Source organism: Felis catus, chromosome D3 (genome assembly GCF_018350175.1).
Source record: "Felis catus isolate Fca126 chromosome D3, F.catus_Fca126_mat1.0, whole genome shotgun sequence".
In the NCBI taxonomy this organism is placed as follows: Eukaryota; Metazoa; Chordata; class Mammalia; order Carnivora; family Felidae; genus Felis; species Felis catus.
In genome coordinates, this window is record NC_058379.1 from 20292510 (window position 1) to 20315812 (window position 23303).

Here is a 23303-nt window from a genome sequence, read left to right on the forward strand (position 1 = left end):
CCCCCTTCTTTTTTTAAATTGAAGTACAAGCTACCTCCGCTTTGCTCTTAACCCCTCTCTTTTCACCGGGAAAGGATCCTCAACCATCTGGGTCTTGCCATCTCCCCAGAAGCCCGACTTTTCTTCTCCCAAACGGACTGACCGGAAGCAGGTGCTCAAACCAGACACCGGCCTTGCAAACACAGGTCTTGGAACCATTCGGGCTGCCAGATCCCCAGTGCCCCCTGGTGGCCCCTGACGCAGAATCCCAAGGGTGAAGGTGCCACAGCGCTGAGAGACGCCGACCACCAGACCACCGGTACCGGGCGGTGCCTATCCATCCCTCCTCGGCGGCCTTGACCACCCCGCTTCTCACGACCGCCCTCCCACATTTTCAGCCGTCTGGTCTAGTCCTGATTTTATCAAAAATTATTTGTTGCTGAAAGAGAGGAAGCCTGCATTTAGGAGTAGTGAAAGCTGAGATCATCCGAGGACTGGGGGAGGTAAGTAGTGCAAACCCAAGAATCTGGCTTCTGAAAAATCTCTGGAAAACCAAATTCGGGGGGGGGGAGGGGGGAGAGACTGAAGAAAGCACACCCCAGAGAGAGGACTATCTAATCAAACCCCAGCTGGGGTCTCCTGTGCCGCAGGGGTTACATAAACGGTAAAGTCCAGGGAGTAGGAGGCATTGGAGTGGCCAAGGGCCAAAACATCTTTTCCAGCCAAGGAGGGGGGAGTGGGGCGAGAAGCCTCGCTCAGGGCCCCGGCACCCCACATCCCGCTCGGGGGGGGGGGGGAGTTCCAGGCCTCGAGCCTCTCCTCCGTCCCAAAGGCCTCCTTCATCCCACTCCAGCCCCATCCCCCACTTCCTTTGCCGCATCCGACCCTCTGTACCCGTGGAACCCACCCTTATCGTCCCCATCTCTCATCCCCCACCGCGACTCTCGTTCCCCCCACTCTCCCACCTCGCAGCCAAGTGGGCGTGGCCACAGGCACCACCCCTCCCCATCTTGCATCCTCTCTAGCTCATTAAAATAAACCCCTTCTGGACTCCCTGGGCGACCCCACTCGTGATCCTAAGATCTCGTGAGATTTTGCCCTGGAAGGAAAGAGAAACCGGGATTGGTCAGATAAGGCTGTTTGCGGAGGCTGAGCTCAGTGCAGCTTGCTGAGTCATTGCGCGCCCTTTCCCTCCAGCCTCTGTGCGCGGGAGACCTCGTGGCCCAGTGCGTGGTCTGCAGAAAACGTAAGTTCAAGCCCCAGATCCTCCGCTTTCTCTTAGGGTGACCTTGGACTAATTGCTGGTTAGCACCCCCCCTCCCCCAACTCCCGCCCCTGTTTTTTATCTGAAAAGTGAATTATCAAAACGGAGGGTTGGAGTGAAGACCGAACAACATGCTCTGGCTCAGGTCAGGCCACGTACGCCACCTGCTTCGTAAAAGTGGCCGTGGTTATGAGTCTCAAACGTAATAATTCGTCGAACTCGGGCGTCTGCGTTTATTGTTTGATCTCATTAGCTGGATGGGTATGCACTTGAAATGGAGTGGCTTTTCTAGGAATCTGGCCCCTCTGGAAGTGCCAGGGTATGGGGGGACAGAAGAAGGGGCAGAAACGTGGTCTGTGTCTTCGCGGGAAGGGTTGCTTTTGACTGACCACAGGGTCTGCCACTCCAGATTGTTCTCTGGTTCAGCTCATGAGAAATTGGTAGTCGGATTTGGAGATTAGAGGGCTTCCCGCCCCCCCCCCCCATTGGGCAGGACCGGGTCTCAAGTATTCAATTTCCTCAGCAGTGTTTGCTGAGATTTTCATAGGAGCCCGTGGCTTGCTCAATATATGTGTTAACACACAGCCTCTTTGTTTCTCGAGCGTTTTGGTTCTTGCTCTCAGACTTGGGTAGATAACAGGTGACTGAGACGTTAGGAGACCAGGGACACCAAGTATTGGAGGACCTTGAGGCCGGTCTGAGCCGGACCACAGTGGACAGAAGACATCTTCAGGTAAGCTGCGCCCCCCCCCCCCACCATCTTAGGTGTCTGGAAAAGCCCTGTTGTTCCCTCTGTTCTTATCTTGGAGGAGCTGGATGGAGTCTGCATCTTGAGGCTGCTCAAGAGGGGAGGAAGATGCAGAGGGAGCTTTTATTTTTTTTCCAGTCATTTCCCCAGTGGAGCATTTGTCCTGTTGCTTTCTTATTAGAAGGAACTGTCTTGTGCTGGGGGCTCCATTCCCAAAGCCACGGTAATGTTCACAACCTCTGCTTGGGGGCAGGAGCAGGGCTGGCATCAGACCCTAGAGACTTGACTCCTGTTTGGTGTCAAGCAGAGACAGAGTGGGTGAGCCCAGGGAAGTTTTGGTCTCACTGCCCTGTGGGCTTGGGCCACTGGGGGTAAAGGGACACTCCTTGAAAGAGAACAATAATAGTGCCCAGTTAGTACTCCAGACAAATCCCAAGATCAGGGAGGCCTATGGTCTGACTTGAAACTGGAGAAGGGACGGAGGCCCCGGACAACCTCATGCATTGTGTCAGGCAGCACATGGGCATCCTTGATAGCAAGATGCCTGGCTTATAAGCCCAGAGTTACCGTGGCCTCCAGAGCAGGAAATGATGACCTTCCGTCCCAGAGCCACAGATACTAAGAGTGTCTGTGTCAGAACACGCTGGGACCAAGACCCTGAGAGGAGGAGGACCTGCAAAGAGGAGAGGTCAAGGTGAAAGCCATGATTCCAGAGGAAATTGGGGCAGAGGGGGAGAGACGGGTCAGCCCCGGGCGACCAGAATGTCTCCCCTCCTTAGTGTCCCTCACCTGTGCAGAGTGCCAGGAAGATGAGCAGAGCAGAACCCAGGCCACGGTGGGGATGTCGCAGAGATCTACTTCCTGTGGCGCCAGCGCCGCCCTGGGCCCCCCTTCTTATCCCCTGCTTCACATGTGGCAGGGACCTGCATGTGCCTCTGTACCTCAGATCCTGTGGGTGACACCCCATCAGTGAATTCTCTTACTTGCGCCTGCCGAGGGTGTGCAGGGGAGACGGGTTCTCGCAGGAGTTCTGAGCCTGACTCAACCAGAGAGACAGAGCTGCTGAGCGGAGGTGCCTCTAGACAGTGAGCTCAGGCCTTTGCAGATTTCTTCCTGGGAATATTGCACCCCTCCCCAACCCATCCTTCTGGATGCCTGACAGGACCCACAGACTCAGCTGGTACAGACCTGCTGACCCCATGAGTGGAATGTTCCCATTCTCAGGTGACTTCTCCATGCTCAGCACAGAGCCCGACACACAAGGCTCGATCTCCCAACCGTGAGATCATGACCTGAGCTGAAAGAAAGAGATGCTTAACCCACTGAGCCGCCTAAGCATCCCGACATTTTATGTCTTGAGAAAGTAGAGGCTAGAAAAGTGAACTGCTTTGGTAACTTCCTAAGTTCTACCAAACACGAGGAATTCTCTTTACTCATCGTTGTGATTGAGAATCCAGCTTCAAGCGCACAGTCCCCATCTCCCGCAGAAGTGTAAAGAGAGATTACAGCTATGACAAAGGGTTGAAGATACCCCGGGGGAACTGATCCTGGCAAAAACCTTCACACGAAAGGAATTCTCTCAAAAATATGTCATGGCGTTGAAAACACGAAGGATAAGATATCGGAAGCCTCCCCAAACTTAGAAGGCAGCATGATAGTTTGCCAGGGCACAGAAAAGATGCTCACTCTGTACCAAAAGTTATAGGAGAAGAACCATAAGCAATGTTAAAACCACTTTTGATACTTCTTTTTTTTTTTTTTTTACAGAGAAGGGATTTAATTTTTAGTGTTTAAAATCAGTGTACTAAATAAACAGTAGTTTTACTATTTTATTCATTTATTAACATAGTTGTAACTGATAGGAAGGGAATTCTTAATGGGTTAGCAAAAAATAATTTTTAAATTGCCACAGAAAAGCCATAACTTTGCCTGTGAATTGTTAAGGTGGCTTTGCATAGTTTCATCTTGCATGGTCACTTTTATGGCCCTGTTCTACCACACAAAGCAAAGTCAACCTGTGATTAACTTATTTTTCAGCTTGCTGCTTTTTCATTTGCTTACTCAATAGAGTGCAAGATCCATGACCCTCAGTAAGTGTTTTTGAGTAAATCACGGATTGAGAAGAGAGGATGTGTCTGGGTATGGGGCAAGGGGCCAGCTGGTCCGGAGACATCCCTGTGAACATGCTCCAGTGCCTCCTGTCAGCCCTCAACTTAGGGCATAGGGGATTTTTCCCACCAAGTGTGAGGCCAGTGTCCCTGGAACCCCGAGGATCATTGCTTCCTGTCCAGTGGAACAAATCCCAGTGGAAAGTGCCTGATAGCCTGATGCATCTGGCTTTACTGTGAGCTACCATGACCTTCTTATGGCTTGGAGTCCAAGATTTGAGGGTCATGGGGCGCCTGGGTAGCTCAGTCGGTTGAGCGTCCAACTTCAGCTCAGGTCACGATGTCACGGCTTGTGAGTTCAAGCCACGCGTCAGGCTCTGTGCCGACAGCTCAGAGCCTGGATCCTGTCTTCGGATTCTGTGTCTCCCTCTCTCTCTGACCCTTCCCTGCTTGCGCCCTCTCTCTCTCTCTCTCTCAAAAATAAAACATCAACAAAAATTTTTAATAAAAATAAAAAGTAAATAAAGATTTGAGGGTCAATTTGGTGACAGGGACACAGTTCCAGACCCCATTCTCTCTCCCTCCTTCTCTGTCCCTCTTTCTCTCTCTCGCTGCCCCCCTGCCCCCCACAAAGCACAAATCTCAGTCAGTTGAGCTGTGATAGGTAAGGAGGCTGAAGAGCAAAATCCCAAGGAGCAGCCCAAGGGCTGAATGCCGAGGCTGGAGCCCTCACCTTCCCTCTAAATCTGTCACCTTTGCATGCAGGAATTGGCTTGCCACTTTCTCTTCCTGTCCCCATACTCTCCATTTGTCTGATTCTGTGCCCTTGGTCTGCGGTGACATGCAGGCGTGCACATTCTCTCTCTCTCTCACACACACACACACACACACACACACACACACAGCCACTGGCACCTTACTCAGGCGCACAGTGTCTCTAGGTGGTCTCAGACATGTCTCCACCCTTCAAGGGACACAGCTCTGTAGGAGCCAGAAGACCTGGCCTCCTGTTATGCTGTCATTTCCTCCTCTCCCTCCATTCTGGGCCCCACATGGGATGCTCTTGGCCTTTTCCTTTTTAGTCCCTTCTCCTGCCACCAGTCTAGAATGAGTCCTCCCCCACTGTGCCTCCAGAAACACTTCCTTAGAATTAACTGGCTAGATCCAGAGTGACCTGGACGTTGGACAGGTCCTCACTGGCAAGGAAGAAAGGAGCAATCCCGTGTTTAGGTCTAGATGTCACCGGATTTGTTGAGTACAGGAAGGGGCAGGGAGGGCCAAGAGAGAGACCTTTAATTTTTAAAGACACAGAGGGCAAAATATTTCAGGGTAATAAGAGGTGTGACTCCAGGGGAAAATATTGAAGACGTACTGGATGCCATGTGGAATCTTGTCTACCCGAGGGCGTCCTCAAGAAAGCCTGAGAGGGACTGACCCCTGTCCCTCCCAGCTTCTCATTAGCCTGGCACCCCTGAAGACCAGTGGAGTTGGGGTCTTTCTCTGGAACTCAGGAAGTGTCTTTTGGCATTGCTGGGGCCTCTTGGATCCAGAAAAGCAGTTGGGCTTATTTTCTTTCTTCACCTTGTGGCTTGTCATGTCCTCCAAGATAGTGCTCAGTAGAATTGAGGAAAATGCTTTGATTTCTGTTGATACCAATGGAAAGGTGTTCCCCAGCATTGTAGCCACTCCCCAGGCTCTAAGAGAGGTGGGCTCATGTGCCAGGGACACGGAGTAGGCTTGCCCAGTTGGCACGGAAACATTCCTAAGAACCCAATAAGATAGATGCTGTGGGATCCTAGTTGGAATTCTGTTGACTAGAAGGGGTGGGGGCAGGGCACCCACCCTGACGAGCCCAGGGGCTGCTCTGGCCTGTGTAGCAAATGAAGACCATGAGAACGGGTGACCAGGATGCAATAGGAACATGCCTCAAATTCATGCCTTGGCCCTGGGAGTTGTCCGGAGCCAGTCTTGATCCTGGGCAGGAAGGACGGTCTTGTCTAGATGTGCTCTTGGTGCCCCTGCCTCCAACCCCACAGCGTGTCCCCTGGTCCAACAGGCTTCTATCTATGTGGAGGTGAACAGAGGAGTGTCCCTTGCTTCACAAGGGAAGAGTGTTTGGTTCATACTAAACATTGTTAGATCTGAAGGCAATGGTCACTCCTGCCCCCTTGGATCTGGATACTGGGATCCCACAGACACTTCCCAAACTTGGACTTCTGCAATTTTTCCTATTTTCCCAAGGTCCAGGTGAAGTCTGTCATCAGGCCTCTCTAACATTGAGACTGTCTGATCACTTGGTGGGGCAGATCCATCCAAACCCCTCCTCTGAGGGTGTCTACCAAGCTAATCCCTGTGTAGAGTTGAGTCCCGGATTCACTGGGCTAAAAATAAAATTACAGCGAACTTTAAATTTTCTGCAAAAGTTATTGAGGGTACTGGATGAAATGTTCCAGAGCACCATTTCTGTGTCCAGTGACAGCTCAATAATCAGGGACATTTACGATTATCTTTGTTGCCAATTTCAGTCTCACAGCTCATTGGTAGCGGTGATTGCCTAGTGGCTAAAATGCCAAGAGAGCACATTCCAGTTTAACCCTATTTTATGCACACGGGTAATAGAAATTTGGAGAAAGCAGTCTCCATGAAGATACTAAAATGGAGAACATCGTGGAGAGAATCCCAGTCTCCTTGCCAGTAGTATATAAGAATTGTTTGGGCATCACCATGCAAGGAGTAAAGAATAGCCTGGAGAATTCTTTATGGGGGGAGATGTTCTCACTCTGTGTGTTCTGAAACCACCAATGTGTGATCCAGCCCAGCATGGGAATCATCTCTAAATTTGGCAGATCCTTAAATGTCAAATATAGCTTCAAATTTTGTAGGGAAAGGTGTTGGTATTTGTGCACGAAACCTAATATGGAGAGTGGGGGAAAGTTTTCCTGTTCCTAATGGTGCTTTCCCAGCTGAATGGGAGTAAGTAAGAAGCTTAGGGACAGAGCCAGAAGGAGCTTTTTGAAGTTGCATTTATATTAGTGGTTTCCTAGGATTGAGGAAACAGCAGTTGTCAATATATACCTGGGAAGGGGCCTTTGAAGATCACATTTAGGGCCGAGGCCCCCTTGAAATGCGTAGACCTGATCGGCCTTTGAAAAGTCAGGTTCTGGAAGAGGGTACCTGGGCCTAAAGAGAAAGTCTTCTGGTGGCAGCTTCTTGATGACAAGGCTACGTGTGTTTTAGCTCATGCTTATTTCTCTCCCTGCCTCTAAGACCCCAAAGAGCCCACGGCCTTCACCCTTCAGTGGCTGTCAGAATTGGACTAGTCCTGTCCCTGGTTTGGTTGCCAGTACTGTTCAAATACCCAGCCCCTCCCTTCTTCTGGCCAACCCCTGGTTGTAATTCTGACCTGAACTCCTTCAGGGAAGCCTTGACCGTCAAAATATGGAAGACCAGCAGTTCTTCAATTGTACCACTGTTCCTTTGTGAATAGACACACAGTTTGTGGTTTTAGGTAATACAAAGTTTAAGTGCCTATGTGATATTCTGGAAGTTTATTTTATTTATTTTTTTCTTTTGGGACAACACCACTGTCTGCATAAAGCTGTCTTAACTCGAACATTTGAATTTTTCTGATGTGGCCAAAACTCCCCCAAGTATACCTCCAGGTTGGTTTTCTTTCTTTTTCTTTCATGAATGGGGCATATGATTCAGTCAGTTGTATAGAGAAAGTCAGAAACCCAATCTGGATTAACTGGATGGAGATCCAGTGATAAGATTGTGCTTTCAGTTGGAAATTGAAATGTCAGCTAGAATTTGAAAAGTGGGGGTGAGGCCAGAAAGACCTATAATATTGCTTCTGAGGAGCCAGCTGAGAGACCCAGAGGTCTGGAGCAGTAGAGTGCCGCCTGAAGTCCGAGCCGGTGGTCCCCTGTGCCACACCCCATCGTGGGGAGGCGGCAGCCGCAGGCTGGGACACTGCCATCACACTGCCCTCAGCCGTGTCGTATGAACGAGTAGGCTTTGCTTTTGCCTCGGAATACAGTTTAGCCTTAATGTCAAACCTTTTGATTTCTGCTTTGGTGTCTAGGCCATTTTACAGACATTTACAATATTTCTTAATCAAATAGCTTTTTTTTTGGGAAATGAAAGACATCTAGTTAGTTGGACTTTTTTGATGATGTTTTAAATTTTAAACATTTAGTTTGTGTTTGGCAATTATAGTTCATAAAATTTATTGTTTTGTGATTTTACTAGTTAGAGCTTTTTTTTTTAGAAAAATAAACTAAAAGCTTGAAAAATATTCCATAGGAAAAAAAATACTCCATAGAGTATTTTTAAAAGTGGAGGCTTTGTTCTGAATATGAGCCGTAAACAAAATGTTTCTCTAAACAAAATGGTAATTTTCTTATTTGTAGGAGAGACATAATAAAATCATTTGGGGAATAGTGTATTTTTTTCATCTCCAACTACCACATGCTTTAGAACATTGTTATGCCACTTTTACAGTTGAAAATTTTTTAAATGACCTAATGGTACTTATTGTACGGACGTTCTTTAATCTTTCCCGTCTGGGTTGATTGTTAGAGCTGAGGAGGGGGTTATGCTGGGCCACGTGGCATTCCTTGTTCCTCTGTACTTTCAGTCCTCAGGTTATAATCATCAACTTTTCTCAAAAAAGGATGGGGCCAGTGGTTATCTTGTTCTCCCATCAGGGCCTGGTAAGATGCTCATTCTGGCTCCCGCACAGGCAGAACTGTGGCTTTGCAGCCACCTAGCAGAGAATGGAACTGGGGTAAACTGAGAACTCCCCAACTATTGTCAGAACAGTGATTTTGGCTTTGAATTCATTTCTCTCAAGGCTGGAGGGATAATGGGGTTGCTCATACTTAGCCTTGTTCCCTGAATGTTTCGCCAGGATTCTTTTCAGAGCAGATTCATCAGGATGAGCCTCCCGGCCCCACCCAGACTCGTGGATCTGGCAAGTCAGAGCCTGCTGAAGGACCAGGCCTTGGCTATCGCTGCTCTGGAGGTGCTGCCCATGGAGCTCTTCCCACCGCTGTTCACAGCGGCCTTCGCTGGGAGGTACAGTGAGACCCTGAAGGCGATGGTGCAGGCCTGGCCCTTTGCCTGCCTTCCTCTGGGGGCCCTGATGAAGGAGCAGCAGCCTCACCAGGAGATCTTTCAAGCTGCACTGGATGGACTCGACGTCCTGCTTGCCCAGGAGCCTCGGCCCAGGTGAGGGTGATCCCATAGCTTGAGAGGGCCCTCGGGGTCCCAGCTCTTGCTTGGGGTCAGGGAGAGTACAGGGCCACAGGGTAGGCCAGAGGCTTCTGCTGGTGCCAGTGAGGAAGCTCAGAGCTGTCTTGGGGCCATCGCTGGGGTCACTCTTGGAACAGGCTGTGCACACATAGAGCTGATTGAGATGCAGAGGTGACCAAAGAAGCATGTGCCTGACCCTTCTTCATGGCACTTAAAGGTGCTACAAGTCGGGAGCGGGAAGGATCTCAGTAGCCCAAGGAGACACCGACATACAGAGTATGGACTAAAAGTACAGGCCAGATGTCTGGGCCTCGCCTAGATTCTGAGACTCATGGTCGTATTCCCTGTTGATCTGAAAGCTTCTCGGTCTGTCTCCCATCTTCCCTGCAGGAGGTGGAAACTTCAGGTGCTGGATTTACGGAAGAATGCTCATCAGGACTTCTGGACCGTGTGGTCTGGGACCAGGGCCAGTATATACTCCCTGTTGGAGCCAGAGGTGGCCCAGCCCGTGAAGAAGAGGCAAAAAGTAGATAGTTGCAGGCCAGGGCCCAAGCAGACCTTGGCTCCTGTGGAGGTGCTTATCGATCTTTGCCTCAAAGAAGGCACCCCTGATGAGTCTCTCGCCTACCTCATCCGGAAAGTCAAGCAGGGCAAAGGTCTGCTGCACCTGTGCTGTAAGAAGCTGAAGATTTTCGCCATGCCGATGCAGAACATTAAGAAGATCCTGAAAATGGTGCAGCTGGACTCTATCCAGGATTTGGAAGTGAATTGTACCTGGAAACTGTCCACCCTGGGGAAGTTTGCTCTTCACCTGGGTCAGATGGGCAATCTGCGTAGGCTCCTCCTCTCCCACATTCACATGTCTGCCCACTCCACCCCCACGAAGGAGGAACAGTGTGTCAGCCAGTTCACCTCTCAGTTCCTCAGGCTGCACTACCTTGAGGAGCTCTATTTGGACTCTATCTCCTTCCTTAAGGACCGCCTGGACCAAGTGCTCAGGTGAGGGATGGTGAGGTTTCTTGGCAGACGGGCACAAGCCCTTTTTCATTCCAGTAAACAGTAAGGGGCGTCTGCCGCGTGCCTGCCGTTTGACAGTGCCGGAGGGCAGGAGTCACTGAAGGTCCACACACGGCCATGACATCCCCATGCATGTTGTCACATAGCCTCCCAGATGAAGGTTGGAGGTATGAACTAGAATACACACTCCTCGAAGGGACTTCTCACTAGGAATCTGTATATGGGGGGTTGGGGGCAGGTGAGTGTGCCTTGGAGAATTCTTCCTGAGAAAACGATGCCTGAATGATGATGGTCAAAACTAACTTAAAAAAAAATAACTAAACCTGAGGGAGTTGATGAAGGGAAAGCGTATCCCGACGTGAGGTTTCAGATCGCAAGCTCTGTGCTCGGCAGCTTTGACAACGCGAGCCTCTCCCTCCAAACCTGCCTCCCATCCCTGGCAGTAAAGGGTTGCTCTGGGTTCCACGTCCAGAGGAGATGCCTGATTCTGGGCACGAGTGGGAGGGAGCAGAAATGCGGAATGGTGTCAAGTCAGATCCTTTGGGCCGCGTGCTGCCAGACCTTGCCCACGTTAGCCCTTCACGCCCATTTCCCATTGGCCTCATGCAAACGGGTCCCAGCGACGGGTCTGAGCAGCGGCCAGAAGGAAGCCTGAGTTGAAAGCATTTCTAGTCCTGTGGCCCAGTACTAGATTTCAGTGGTTCCCTTCCTTATTTGAGACACGGGGCTGGGCTTCCCTTTTGAGTGCCTCTCGTTGCTCCATTGATCCGTGCTTACAACACCTCTGAAGGGCGTGCTGTGCTCCAGTTGCCAGCAGAGGGGATGTTTGAGGTTTCGTTCACTTTGACCAAGTCACCCAGCGCATAAGTGATGGAGAAAGGACTCCACTGAAATATGGATTGACTTGAGTGCCTTTTTTCCGCACTCGGCATCCTGGGGCTTGACTATCGTCTGTGACGCATTGGGTTTTGGTGGAGTGGGCCTCTCTTCCCTCGAGGCCTGGGTCATCCCCACGTCCCTCCGCCTGCCACCTCCATCCCCTAGAACTAACTGCTCTGTCTCTTCCCAGCTGCCTGAAGACCCCTTTGGAGACCCTGTCAATAACTAACTGCCTGCTTTCGGAATCGGACTTGACGCATCTGTCCCAGCACCTGAACGTCAGTCAGCTGAAGGACCTGGGTCTCAGTGGGGTCAACCTGACCTGTATGAGTGCCGGGCCCCTCCAAGTTCTGATAGAGAGAGCCTCTGCCACCCTCCAGGACCTGGACTTAGATGAGTGTGGGATCATGGACTCCCAGTTCAGTGCCATCCTGCCTGCCCTGAGCCACTGCTCGCAGCTCATGACTTTCAGTTTCTGTGGAAACCCCATCTCCATGGCTGTCCTGGAGGACCTGCTTCACCACACCGTCGGGCTGAGCAAGCTGAGTCACGTGCTGTATCCCGCCCCCCTGGAGAGTTATGAGGATGTCCGTGGCACCCTCCACCTGGGCAGGCTTGCCCACCTGCATGCCAGGCTGAAGCAGATGCTGCAGGAGCTGGGGCGGCCTGGCATGGTCTGGTTCAGTGCCAACCTCTGTCCTCATTGTGGCGATAGGACCTTCTATGACCCGGAGCCCATTCTGTGTCCCTGTTACATGCCTGTGTAGCTGGATGCATGTATCCCGGGCCTCGTTCTGGGCACTTGGATGCTGAAGCCCAGGCGTAAGTGTTTCTTGACGGAACACAGAAGCCACAGTTTGAGACACCTGCCCAATGTGAGCAGCGCAAGGAAAGGTGATCGGGGAGGGGGGGATGTTGACCTGGGAGTTAATGGGATCTTCGGGGAGATGCATTTAGAACATTAGAAGTATGAATCTGAATTTCTAGAGGGAGATTCGAGTTTGGGAGGTAGATGTGGGAGTTATCCCTGAATGGATGGTTGTAAAGCAGTGGTCAGAAATAAAGAGCTTCAATGTCAACCATCTGGTGTCCTCTGTGCTACGTTAAGCTTATTCTGCAGTTTAAGCCTTGGGAATCTGCAGTTACTGATTAAACAAGAAGGTACAGCATCTGTGATGCGCAAACGCTAAACTGGGTGAGGTTCGGCCCCAGGAGTTCACGGCACCATTTGTCATTCCTTCATTTGGCTCTTGTGTCTGGTGCATCTGTTACCTTCTCACTTACTTCCGTGGCTATTTAATTGGTCAACACACGCACGGTGCATCCTCAGGGCCCGGAACATACTAAGTGGCCAGTAGTGCACTGGAGGAAAAGTGCTTTTCGGAGGCTCCCACTGCTCACTCTGCCAAGGCTCTGTACTCGAGCACTCCTCACCAGTGGATCCAATGGATCCATAGTCTCCATCCCTGGCCTTTGGATGCACCAAGATACGGCTTCACTGTGCACAAGTCAGGTTCCCAGTACTAGAGGGGACATCACCCTGAAGATGAGTCAGAGCCTTTGGGCCTCACCAGCCCATGACTGTCTTCCCACCAGGGCTAACCCTTTATAGAATTCAACTAACTGTGGTCAGTAAAAACATCTAAATTCCTTTTAGCAAAATAAGATCATGTAGACCTATGACATTGGTTTAATATTTGTTTCCCACATTAAAAATATGACCTGTGTTTGTGGGGCTAGGTGATGTCAATGCAAGATTGACCACCTCCCCAGAAAATCTGCCTTCCTCCCCATCAAGGTGGTAAGCCAACCCTGACCAAGGAAGATGCTGTGGATTTGGGTTCCAAGAGTGAGTAAACCCTTACCAAGCCCTGGGGTGCACTTTGGTGGAAGCTGGTATATGTCTGACTTTGGAATTGGGGGTGTGCAGGGCCACCCTGTGAGATGAACCATCCAAATGAAAAGAAGATGTCCTACTGTGGGGTCAGACCCCATGCTCAATGGGCAATTGGCTCTCCAGTGAGCAAGAAGGCTCCCTGTCCTACACCCCTGCATCCTGGCCCTAGGCTTCCTCATCTCCCTCACTGCATGGGCAAAATATTTTGGGAGGCCACACACTAAGGCCCGGGGCAGGGCTCCATCTGAACGTTTCCTTGAGTATGAGGAAGTACTCTCTGCTCTCATTCCAGTGCCTCTCATTCAGTGCTAGCACTCTGTGTGTGTGTGTGTGCGCACACTGCTGTCTTTGCTAGGCATCAGCAACTTCTTATTTTGCCACACACACAACTGGCCCTTCTCCATTCTCCTCCTGTAGCAGTTACCCTGTTCTGCCTTCCATCCTCCTACCCTACACCCTGTAAGAAAGAACCAGAAATGGGCCCATCAGCTTATGGGACACACGTTGCCATTTCCGAGAGAATAGAAAATGCAGAAACCTGTATAACCTGTATGTTCAAAAAAAGGGGGGGGTCAATAAAAGGCCTCACCTTTTCCTGACGTGCACCCTGTTTCAGCGTCCCTGACATGGACCCTGTAATTACAGGGACTATTCTCCAGAATGGGAACCAGCAGCTTTGGGATTTGAGAAAAAGCATGCAAAATAGACTGTCTTAGAGGAAGAGCAAAAAGCAGAGCATCACGTGACCTCAGCATTGGGTTCCTCAACCACAAAACAGAGACAGTAATACTCCAAAGCAGCCTGGTGAGATTTACCTATGGGGCTAACTTAATGCAAAGCACTCATAGAAGTGCCCTGTTCATGGATGGCCCCGTGCAGGACAGTGATATTTATAGCTGCCCAACACGGTAAAGGAAGAAAAAAGTCAACACTGCATCTTGCTTTTCTTTGTTTTTTAAAATTTTGATAGCGAGCTGGGGAGGGGCAGAGAGAGAGAGAGAGATTGAGAATCCCGAGCAGGTGCTGCACTGTCAGCACGGAGCCTGATGCAGGACTCAAACTTAAGAACTGTGAGCTCAAGACCTGAACCCAAATCAAGAGTCAGTCACTTAACCTACTGAGCCACCCATGCACCCACTGCATCTTTTATTTTATTTATTTTTAAATTTTTTTTTAATGTTTATTTTTGAGAGAGATAGAGACAGAATGTGAGTGGGTTAGGAGCAGAGAGAGAGGGAGACACAGAAGCAGAAGCAGGCTCCAGGCTCTGAGCTGTCAGCACAGAGCCCGATGCGGGGCTTGAACTCACGAGCTGTGAGATCATGACCTGAGCCGAAATCAGATGCTCAACCGACTAAGCCACCCAGGCACCCCTGCATCTTGCTTTTTTTTTTTTTTTCAACGTTTATTTATTTTTGGGACAGAGAGAGACAGAGCATGAACGGGGGAGGGGCAGAGAGAGAGGGAGACACAGAATCGGAAACAGGCTCCAGGCTCTGAGCCATCAGCCCAGAGCCCGACGCGGGGCTCGAACTCACGGACCGCGAGATCGTGACCTGGCTGAAGTCGGACGCTTAACCGACTGCGCCACCCAGGCGCCCCTGCATCTTGCTTTTAAAGCAGGGTGCCCTACAGGCAGGACTCTGTTTGGCTTGGACACCTCATCTGAGAGATAAATCTGGCAGGATTATTTACTCGGAATTTAGACTTTGCCATAAAAGTATTCAAAGAACATAGTACCAAGGCAAAGAGGGTTTTAAAAGTTGGGTTTATCTGGAGAGAGTCCTCATCGGTAAGGATGGCCATACAAGCTGTACGGGGAGGTAGTGACTGCTGGTGGCAGGGAGCCCACATAGATGGAGGCCCCATTGGGGGACAGAGGAGTCTCCAGGTCATTAGAAAGCAAGCAGTGGGAGTATGGTGCACACAGAAGGTTCTTGGGTATTAATTCACCTCGGAGCTGTCTGCTGTGCACAGAAGGTAGATTAGATTTAGGGCAGCTGGGGAATAAGAGCATGAGAGGGAAGAATGTGGACAGAAAAGAGTCAGAGCACAATCTCATATAGCAAGCCTGGGAAATCATCGAGAGGCCGAAAAGATACTCAAAGATGACCCAAGGCCTAGGCAGAATGAAAATGTCTAATAATTCTCAGAGACAGAGTTGGGGAAAAGAGCTACTTTCTAGTGCTAGCAAGAAATGTTGACTTGACCCACAATCCAGAAGAGTATTAGGGATCCAAATCATTGGTACTACTACTAATAAGGGTAAGGATGCAGTGGCCATACAATTAGAAAGAGAGAGAAGTAGCCCAGACTCTGCTACCGACATGAAATCATTATGAAAAGCATATTTTCATCACCTGACCAATCTCATATTTTACTGGTGATCTGGGGCCATGAAACTTAAAAAAGGAATCAGCTAAGCAATGGAAGGCCCCTCAGGCTGAGCTGAATTCTGGTTTGAGATTCATTTGCTACTCCCAAGAGAGAACTTCAGCATGAAGAGGAGACAAACCTGAGGTTCTCACAGGAGGATGTTGGTCCAGACATTGAAGAGTTGGAGAGATTAATTTAGAAAGAGTAGAAGAACAAGAAGAGGTGACCCGGTATTCGGATAAGCAGAATTTAATATAAGATGACAAGGCGGGGCCTCAGAGGGCTGGAGCGCAAAGCCATTGCTCACAGAACTTTCTACAATATTTGCTTCAATAGATCTTCCAATCTCTAGAAAGACAGAGCAGGGACACGAGTCCCTGAGTCTGTGTCATGGGCAACTGCAGACTATGGAAATGCAGGCCATCAGCACTGCATGGATCCTAAACGTGCCAGAGGTTTCAAAAGAGATGCACAAATGCCTGGTCGATCCTGGTGTCTGTCAAACCTCTGCAGGCCCTATTCACTCATGGCCCTGGTGAGCACCTGTACAGCTTTCTTCTAGTCCCCAGGCTATTTGACATTTTGAAAATTAATAAAGAGAAACTTCACTAAATGAGAGGTCCCCCAGAAAAGGGGACCTCTCATGCCTAGCATTTCTTGGAGCCCATTGCACGCCGCAGACTCAACAGGAAGAGACCTACCTTCTAGTCCCAACAGGAAGAAGAGGATGCTTTACTACCAGCAGCAGGAGGAAGGAAGATGTTCTCCTCCCTGCCCTTCCCCATCCCCTCCCTCCCCTGCAACAGCCCAGCCAATGGGAGACAGTCCCAACTCAGCCAATGAAAAGTCACTATACTTTTAACTCCTAGTTTACTCCAATGGACTTTTTGTTTATAAAAACCCATCCCAGCACCCACCCCACCTTTCCTCTATATAAGAATATGCCTCTGCTTTGTTCTCCAGACTTGCCTATGATTTCACCACAGCGTCCTTGTCCTGGATTGCAATTCTCTGCTATTCCCAAATAAACCCATTTCACTGATAAAAATAACTGTTTCTCTCCTTCCTTCCTCCCTTCCTTTCTCTTCTTTCTTAGTTTATGTATTTATTTTGAGACACAGAGAGAGAGAGAGAGTACAAGCGAGGAGAGGGGCAGAGAGAGAGGAGAGATTCCCTAGCAGAGCCTGACGTGGGGCTCAAACCTACGAACCATGAGATCATGACCTGAGCTGAAAGTAAGAGTCAGACTCTTAACAGACTGGACCACCCAGGCACCCTGCACTTCAGGCTGCTTGAGAAAACTTGGTTAATCATGATAAATGGTTAGTCACTTAAGTGAAAAAATTAGGCCAGTCTATAATATAAATTACATTGCTGAGTTTTGCAAGTTGAATATTCTATATGAAATATGCAATGGGCTCAATTGTGTTCCCTCAAAATGTGTATGTTGAAGTCCTAACCCCTAGTACTTCTGAGTGTAACTACATTTGGACATAAAATGATGTCGTATGGGTGGGCCCTAATCCAATATGACTGATGTCTTTATAAGAAGAAAAGATTAGGGCACAGACACCCTCAGAGGAAAGACCACATGTGGACATAGTAAGAAGGCAGTCATCTGCAAGCCAACGAGAGGGGCCTCAGGACAAACCAACCCTGCTGGTCCACCTTGACCATGGACTTCTAAATCCAGAACTGTGCAAAAATAATTTTCTGTTATATAATTGATCCATTCTGTGATATTTTGTTATAGGAGCCCTGGCAAACTAATACATGATGTTTGCTGAAATGATTCAAGTCATTTCAAAAATACTAATGGGCACTTTCGCCCTTGACATCAAGCCAGCTTAATTCACCAGGGGGAAAAACAGTTCAATAGACAGAATTTTGTTTCTATCACAAGGCACTGATGTGGTGGTAATGGTAATGGTAATGATGTGGTAGTGAAAACAATAATTGCATACCAAACATAACAAGTGCAGCTCTTTAGTTATCTATTGCTACAAAACACAGTATCCCAGAACTTAGTAGCTTAAAACAACTATAAATATTTCTTACTTCACACTTGCTGTGGCTTAGATAGGTGTTTCTGTCTCAGGATCTCTCATGAGGGTACACTATGAGGCCAGCATTACTTTGATTCCAAAACCAGACAAAAACCCACTAAAAAGGAGAAGTACAGACCAATTTTCCTGATGAACATGAATGCAAAAATTCTTAACAAGGTACTAAGCAACTGGATCCAACAATACATTAAAAGAATTATTCACCACAATCAAGTGGGATTTATACCTGGGATGAAGGGCTGGTTCAATATCCACAAATCAATCAATCAATGTGATACATCACATTGATAAAAGAAAGGACAAGAACCACATGTTCCTCTCAATAGATGCCAAAAAAACATTTGACAAAATATAGCATCCTCTCTTGATAAAACCCTCAAGAAGGTAGGGATAGAAGGGTCATACCTCAAGATCATAAAAGCCATATACAAAAGACCCACTGCTAATATCATCCTGCATGGGGACAAACTGAGAGCTTTCCCCATAATGTCAGGAGCACTACAGGGATGTCCACTCTCACCACTGTTATTCAACATAGTATTGGAAGTCCTAGCCTCAGCAACCAGACAACATGAAGAAATAAAAGGCATCCAAATCAGCAAGGAGGAAGTTAAACTTTCACTTTTCACAGATGACATGATACTCTATATGGAAAATCCAAAAGATAACACCAAAAAAAAACCCTGCTAGAACTGACCCATAAATTCAGCAAATTTGCAGAATACAAAATCAATGCACAGAAATCGGCTGCATTTCTATATAATGAAGCAGCAGAAAGAGAAATCAATGAATCGATCCGTTTTACAATTGCACCAAAAACCATAAAATACCTAGGAATAAATCTAACTAAAGAGGTGAAAAATCTATATGCTGAAAACTATAGAAAGTGTATGAAAAAAAATGAACAAGACACCAAAAAAATGGAAAAAGATTCCATGCTCCTGGATAGGAAGAACAAATATTGTTAAAATGTCAATACTACCCAAAGCAGTCTTCATATTCAATGCAATACCTATCAAAATAACACCAGCATTCTTCACAGAGCTAGAACAAATAATCCTAAAATTTGTATGGAACCAGAAAAGACCCCGAATAGCCAAAGCAATCTGGGAAAAGAAAACCAAAGCAGGAGGCATCACAATCCTGGACTTCAAGCTGTATTACAAAGCTGTAATCATCAAGACAGTATGGTACTGGCACAAAAACAGACACTCAGATCAGTGGAACAGAATAGAAAACCCAGAAATAGACCCACAAATGTATGGCCAACTAATCTTTGACAAAGCAGGAAAGAATATCCGATGGCATAAAGACAGCCTCTTCGGCAAATATTGTTGGGAAAATTGGAAAGCAACATGAAGAAGAATGAACCTGGACCATTTTCTTATACCATACACAAAAACAAACTCAAAATGGATGAAAGACCTAAATGTAAGACAGGAAGCCATCAAAGTCCTAGAAGAGAAAGCAGGCAAAAACCTCTTTGACTTTGGCCACAGCAACTCATTACTCAACATGTCTCTGGAAGCAAGGGAAGCAAAAGCAAAAATGAACTATTGGGACCTCAACAAGATAAAAAGCTTCTGCATAGCAAAGGAAGAAATCAGCAAAATTAAAAGGCAACCAACAGAATGGGAGAAGATATCTGCAAATGACATATCAGATAAAGGGTTAGTATCCAAAATCTATAAAGAACTTACCAAATTTAACACCCAAAAAACAATCCAGTGAAGAAATGGGCAAAAGACAAGAGTAGACACTTCCAAAGAAGACATCCAGATGGATAACGGACACATGAAAAAAATGCTCAACATCACTCATCATCAGGGAAATACAAATCAAAACCACAATGAGATACCACCTCACACCAGTCAGAATGGCTAACATTAATAACTTAGGCAACAACAGATGTTGGTGAGGATGTGGAGAAAGAGGAACACTTTTGCATTGCTGGTGGGAATGCAAATTGGTGCAGCCACTCTGGAAAACAGCATGGAGGTTCCTCAAAGAAGTAAAAATAGAACTACGCTACAACCCAGCAATTGCACTACTAGGTATTTATCCAAAGGATAGAGGTGTGCTGTTTTGAAGGGGCACATGCACCCTAATGTTTATAGCAGCACTCTCAACAATAGCCAAATTATGGAAAGAGCTCAAATGTCCATTGATGGATGAATGGATAAAGAAGATGTGGTATGTATGTACAATGGAGTATTACTCGGCAATCAAAAAGAATGAAGTCTTGCCATTGGCAGCAATGTGGATGGAACTAGAGGGTATTATGCTAAGCTAAATTAATCAGTCAGAGAAAGACAAATATCATATGACTGAAGTCATATGAGGGCTTTAAGATACAAAACAGATGAACATAAGGGAAGGGAAGCAAAAATAATATAAAAACAGGGAGGGGGACAAAACAGAAGAGACTCTTAAATGTGGAGAACAAACTGAGGGTTGCTGGAGGGGTTGTGATTGGGGGGATGGGCTAAATGGGCAAGGGGCATTAAGGAGGACACTTGTTGGGATGAGCACTGGGTGTTCTATGTAGGGAATGAATCACTGGATTCTATTCCTGAAATCATTATTGCACTATATGCTAACTAACTTGAAGATAAACCAAAAAGAAAAAAAGATAAAAGAAAAGAAAAGTAAAGTAAAGAAAAGAAAAGAAAAAAAAGAAAAGGAAAGGAAAGGAAAGGAAAGTGGTTGTTAAGGCACATTCATTACCGCTGAATATATTGTTATAAACATGGTTTTATACCACTAATATCCCCCCACATGTTTTATTTTTAAATTAACAAAAATGTGTACAAGATAAAATATTTATTCAAATGCTGACTGAAGTGCATTGTCAATCACCAAAGAAAGAGTCACATCTGATTTCAGGATTTTGGTGGTTCTTTTAACTTGGAGATTTCCTCCTTGGCATGATTCATCTGTTAGAGTTTTTGCCTTAATCCACCTGGTAAAGGTAGCATTTCCCTAAAGCCTGCTTCTCTGCCAATCTTGCAGTGCTAAGCTAATTCAACTTGCCCATTAGAGCACTTTGCTATGACAGGTTCTTGGGTTTTCTTCCTTGGGGGTGTCCATTAGAATTGGAGGCTCCCTCTATCTCCCCCTTTCTTGTGACTAAAGGAGCTGGATCTAACACATAATTTATCATCTATGAATGCCCTAGAAATTAACATCTCCCTGCTTTTTGGTAAGCAGGTGATAAAAATCATCATTTATTAAATTTTTTAGCGTGTCTTGTTGGTGTGCATATTGATCCCTCTGTGCTCTACCCTTTCATTTAAGCTGGGAAAAACCATCCTTCTGTGATTTCTTCCTCCAGGGAAAAGGCATAGTAAATGTGAGAGCAAAGGAAGCAGGAAGCCAAAGGCACTGCACCGATTACAAAAGCCAAGTCTCTTGGGATAAAGCTCTTCCAGGGAGAGGGGAAGAGGAAAAAGCTTGTAAGAACAACGGGAGATCCATGACCCAGGCTCTCCAGGGAGATGGAGAAAGACAGCAGAGACAGACTACCCTGATTAGTGCCCTCTTGAACAGGGGTGTCTCCCTGGGCCATGCCACAGAGACCACTTTCTACATAGCTTTGGTTTACATGTAAGGAAGCCCCCCAATCCTATGGACCTCATCTCCTGGGTACAAAGTTCATAGCTTGTCTGAGACACCCAGCCCTGGTGGTGGATAATCAAACTGACCATATATCTCCTTCACTATCACGATCTCGGATCCCAGAGACAAAGTTGTGGTCAAAAAGCTGCCTCCTTGGATCATGAGCTGGGCTTCTTTGGCCATGAGGCTAGTTATGGAAGGAAAGGTGAGATCAGGCAGTTTCCTGAGCCCAGCATGCTGCCCAGAAGTATCCTCATGTTAGCTGGTGACAGGCAGTCCCTGTGGGGACAGGCTTTGATGAAATCAAAACCAGACTTCCCTTTGCCCGAATCCAGGGAATCCCTGTGCCCAGGGCTCATTTTGTGGAGGCTCCTGGAGGTGTAGAGAACTGAAGAAATAACATATTCCCTCTTTCTGGCCCTCTCTCTACTCACGTTCCTTTATTGGCTATAGGCCTAAATTCCCTCTGATAAGTTGGTCTCCTGTCAAGCCAGTCTGCAGGAGGCATCTTGTTTTTCTCTATGGAAACCACATTGGATAAGTAGTCACTTCGCTCAGCAGACCCTCCTAGTGTGCGCAGAGCAGGTTAAACTTAAGGTCTCTGCTTATTCATAGCTTAACATTTTAAGGTCTTTCTGTATGTCAGGTGATTAGATTTCAGCCAATTCTGCTAAATGGCTACAGTTTGTTTTTCTTTCTCTTCTTAGCTACAGTAGGTGGCCTAGAACACAGATATTTCCCCTCACATCTGGGATGGTATAAAAATGGAACTGTCTGTGTCCTCAAGGTTCTGTCCTTCCCTATCTAGGAGACAAAGAAAAGGATGTGGGGCCAGAAAGAGTTGAGTGGGAGTCCCTACCAGCAGTGGCATCCATGAAATAGTCCAAAGGAGGAGCAGGTTGCTTCCTGAAAAATCAGGGAAGACAAGCATTTGTTTATGAGCAGGAGTCTTTTGGTTGCTGAACTCTCACCTGTATACCCCCTACCTGTCCCTGAAGTGAGCCCTCTCCATTGGCTCCTGTTCTAGAGAGCGTGTTAGTTTGCTAGGGCTGCCATTACAAAATACTGCAGGCTGGGTGGCTTCAACAACAGAAAATTATTTTCTCATAGTTCTGGAGGCTAAAGTCCAAGATGAAGGTGTTAGCAGGTTCTGCTTCTCTTGAGGCTTCTTCCCTTGGTTTCCAGATGGCCACATTCTTTTCTTTAATTTTTTTTAACTTTTTTTTTTATTTTTGACAGAGAGAAAGAGAGCATGCATGAGCGGGGGAGGGCAGAGAGAGAGGGAGACACAGAATCCGAAGCAGCTCCAGGTTCTGAGCTGTCAGCACAGAGAGGGACACGAGGCTCAAACTCACAAGCCTTGAGATCATGACCTGAGCTGAAGTCGGATGCTTAACTGACTGAACCACACAGGTGCCCCTATTGAAATTTACAAAATAATTTCCTAGAAGCATGAGGCTCAAGTGTTATTTTTTTCTAGAGTGAATTATCATTTTAACGATTAATAATATAGAATTGATGAAACAGTGTAAGTATATTACACATTTTTACAAGTAATTTAAAATTTTTATTTATTTATTTAGAGAAAGACAGAGACAGCATGAGTAGGGGAGGGGGAGAGAGAGAGGGAGAAGAGAGAGAATCCCACACAAGCTCTGCGCTGTCAGCAGAGAGCCTGACACAGGGCTTGACGAATTCACAAAACTGTGAGATCATGACCTAAGAGTCAGATGCTTAACTGACTGAGCCATCCAGGTGCCTCTATAGGTAATTTTTAGATGTAATAAAATCTTATTGGAAAAATAGTTCTTATTTCTACTGTAAAGAGAGAGAGAGAGAGAGAGAGAGAGAGAGAGAGAGAGAGAAATCTCAATATGATTTAGTTACAAGCACTTAAATTTTATTACAGTCTGTCTGCAAAAGGAAAAGTTTCAAGCGAGTCAAATCAAAGATTCTCTCTTGTTAGGAACATTCTGAAGGAAAATAGAATAGTCATCACCATCGTTAACACCAAACCTAAAAGGATAAGATTAAATGTCAGTTATTTCACTGGCAGTCATCTCAGGGGAAGGATGACTAATTTTCAAAAATAAAA

At 47.1% G+C, this 23303-nt stretch overlaps 4 protein-coding genes, 1 pseudogene and 1 gene segment (V, D, J or C); 2 read left to right on the forward strand and 4 right to left on the reverse strand.

Annotated features, from left to right (window-relative positions):
• PRAME (PRAME nuclear receptor transcriptional regulator) lies at nt 1–12330 on the forward strand. 6 transcript variants are annotated; one of them, XM_011287761.4, is made up of 7 exons: nt 4–482; nt 1177–1225; nt 1846–1976; nt 7698–7761; nt 9012–9331; nt 9746–10354; nt 11442–12330. In XM_011287761.4, exons 4-7 carry the CDS (start codon nt 7729–7731, stop codon nt 12016–12018), a joined length of 1539 nt encoding a protein of 512 aa, XP_011286063.2. In that variant the 5' UTR covers nt 4–482; nt 1177–1225; nt 1846–1976; nt 7698–7728; the 3' UTR covers nt 12019–12330. The 6 variants fall into 6 exon arrangements, with proteins under 6 accessions (XP_044897814.1, XP_011286063.2, XP_006938683.2 ...); XM_006938621.5 differs by having other exon boundaries at nt 1867–1976; XM_045041879.1 differs by lacking the exon at nt 7698–7761 and having other exon boundaries at nt 1–482; nt 1867–1976.
• The window catches only part of LOC123381268 (immunoglobulin lambda-1 light chain-like), a 670720-nt gene that overhangs the window by 335825 nt on the left and 311592 nt on the right, over nt 1–23303 (reverse strand). The gene's annotated exons all lie outside the window — the stretch shown is intronic.
• The window catches only part of LOC105260055 (immunoglobulin lambda-1 light chain-like), a 512144-nt gene that overhangs the window by 327305 nt on the left and 161536 nt on the right, over nt 1–23303 (reverse strand). The window lies entirely within an intron of this gene.
• LOC109497182 (immunoglobulin lambda-1 light chain) overlaps nt 1–23303 on the reverse strand; it is a 638912-nt gene that overhangs the window by 309287 nt on the left and 306322 nt on the right. The gene's annotated exons all lie outside the window — the stretch shown is intronic.
• LOC109496970 overlaps nt 1–23303 on the reverse strand; it is a 927213-nt gene that overhangs the window by 296424 nt on the left and 607486 nt on the right.
• The window catches only part of LOC109492994, a 20520-nt pseudogene continuing 9243 nt past the window's right edge, over nt 12027–23303 (forward strand).

What these genes read in the sequence shown, in the direction of transcription:
- PRAME (XM_011287761.4), top strand. Translation starts at nt 7,729, where the DNA reads ATGTGGCCAAAACTCCCCCAAGTATACCTCCAG. An exon ending in TCCCCCAAGTATACCTCCAG is followed by an intron (nt 7,762 to 9,011) that starts GTTGGTTTTCTT and finishes ATGTTTCGCCAG; the next exon opens with GATTCTTTTCAGAGCAGATT. An exon ending in GCCCAGGAGCCTCGGCCCAG is followed by an intron (nt 9,332 to 9,745) that starts GTGAGGGTGATC and finishes TCTTCCCTGCAG; the next exon opens with GAGGTGGAAACTTCAGGTGC.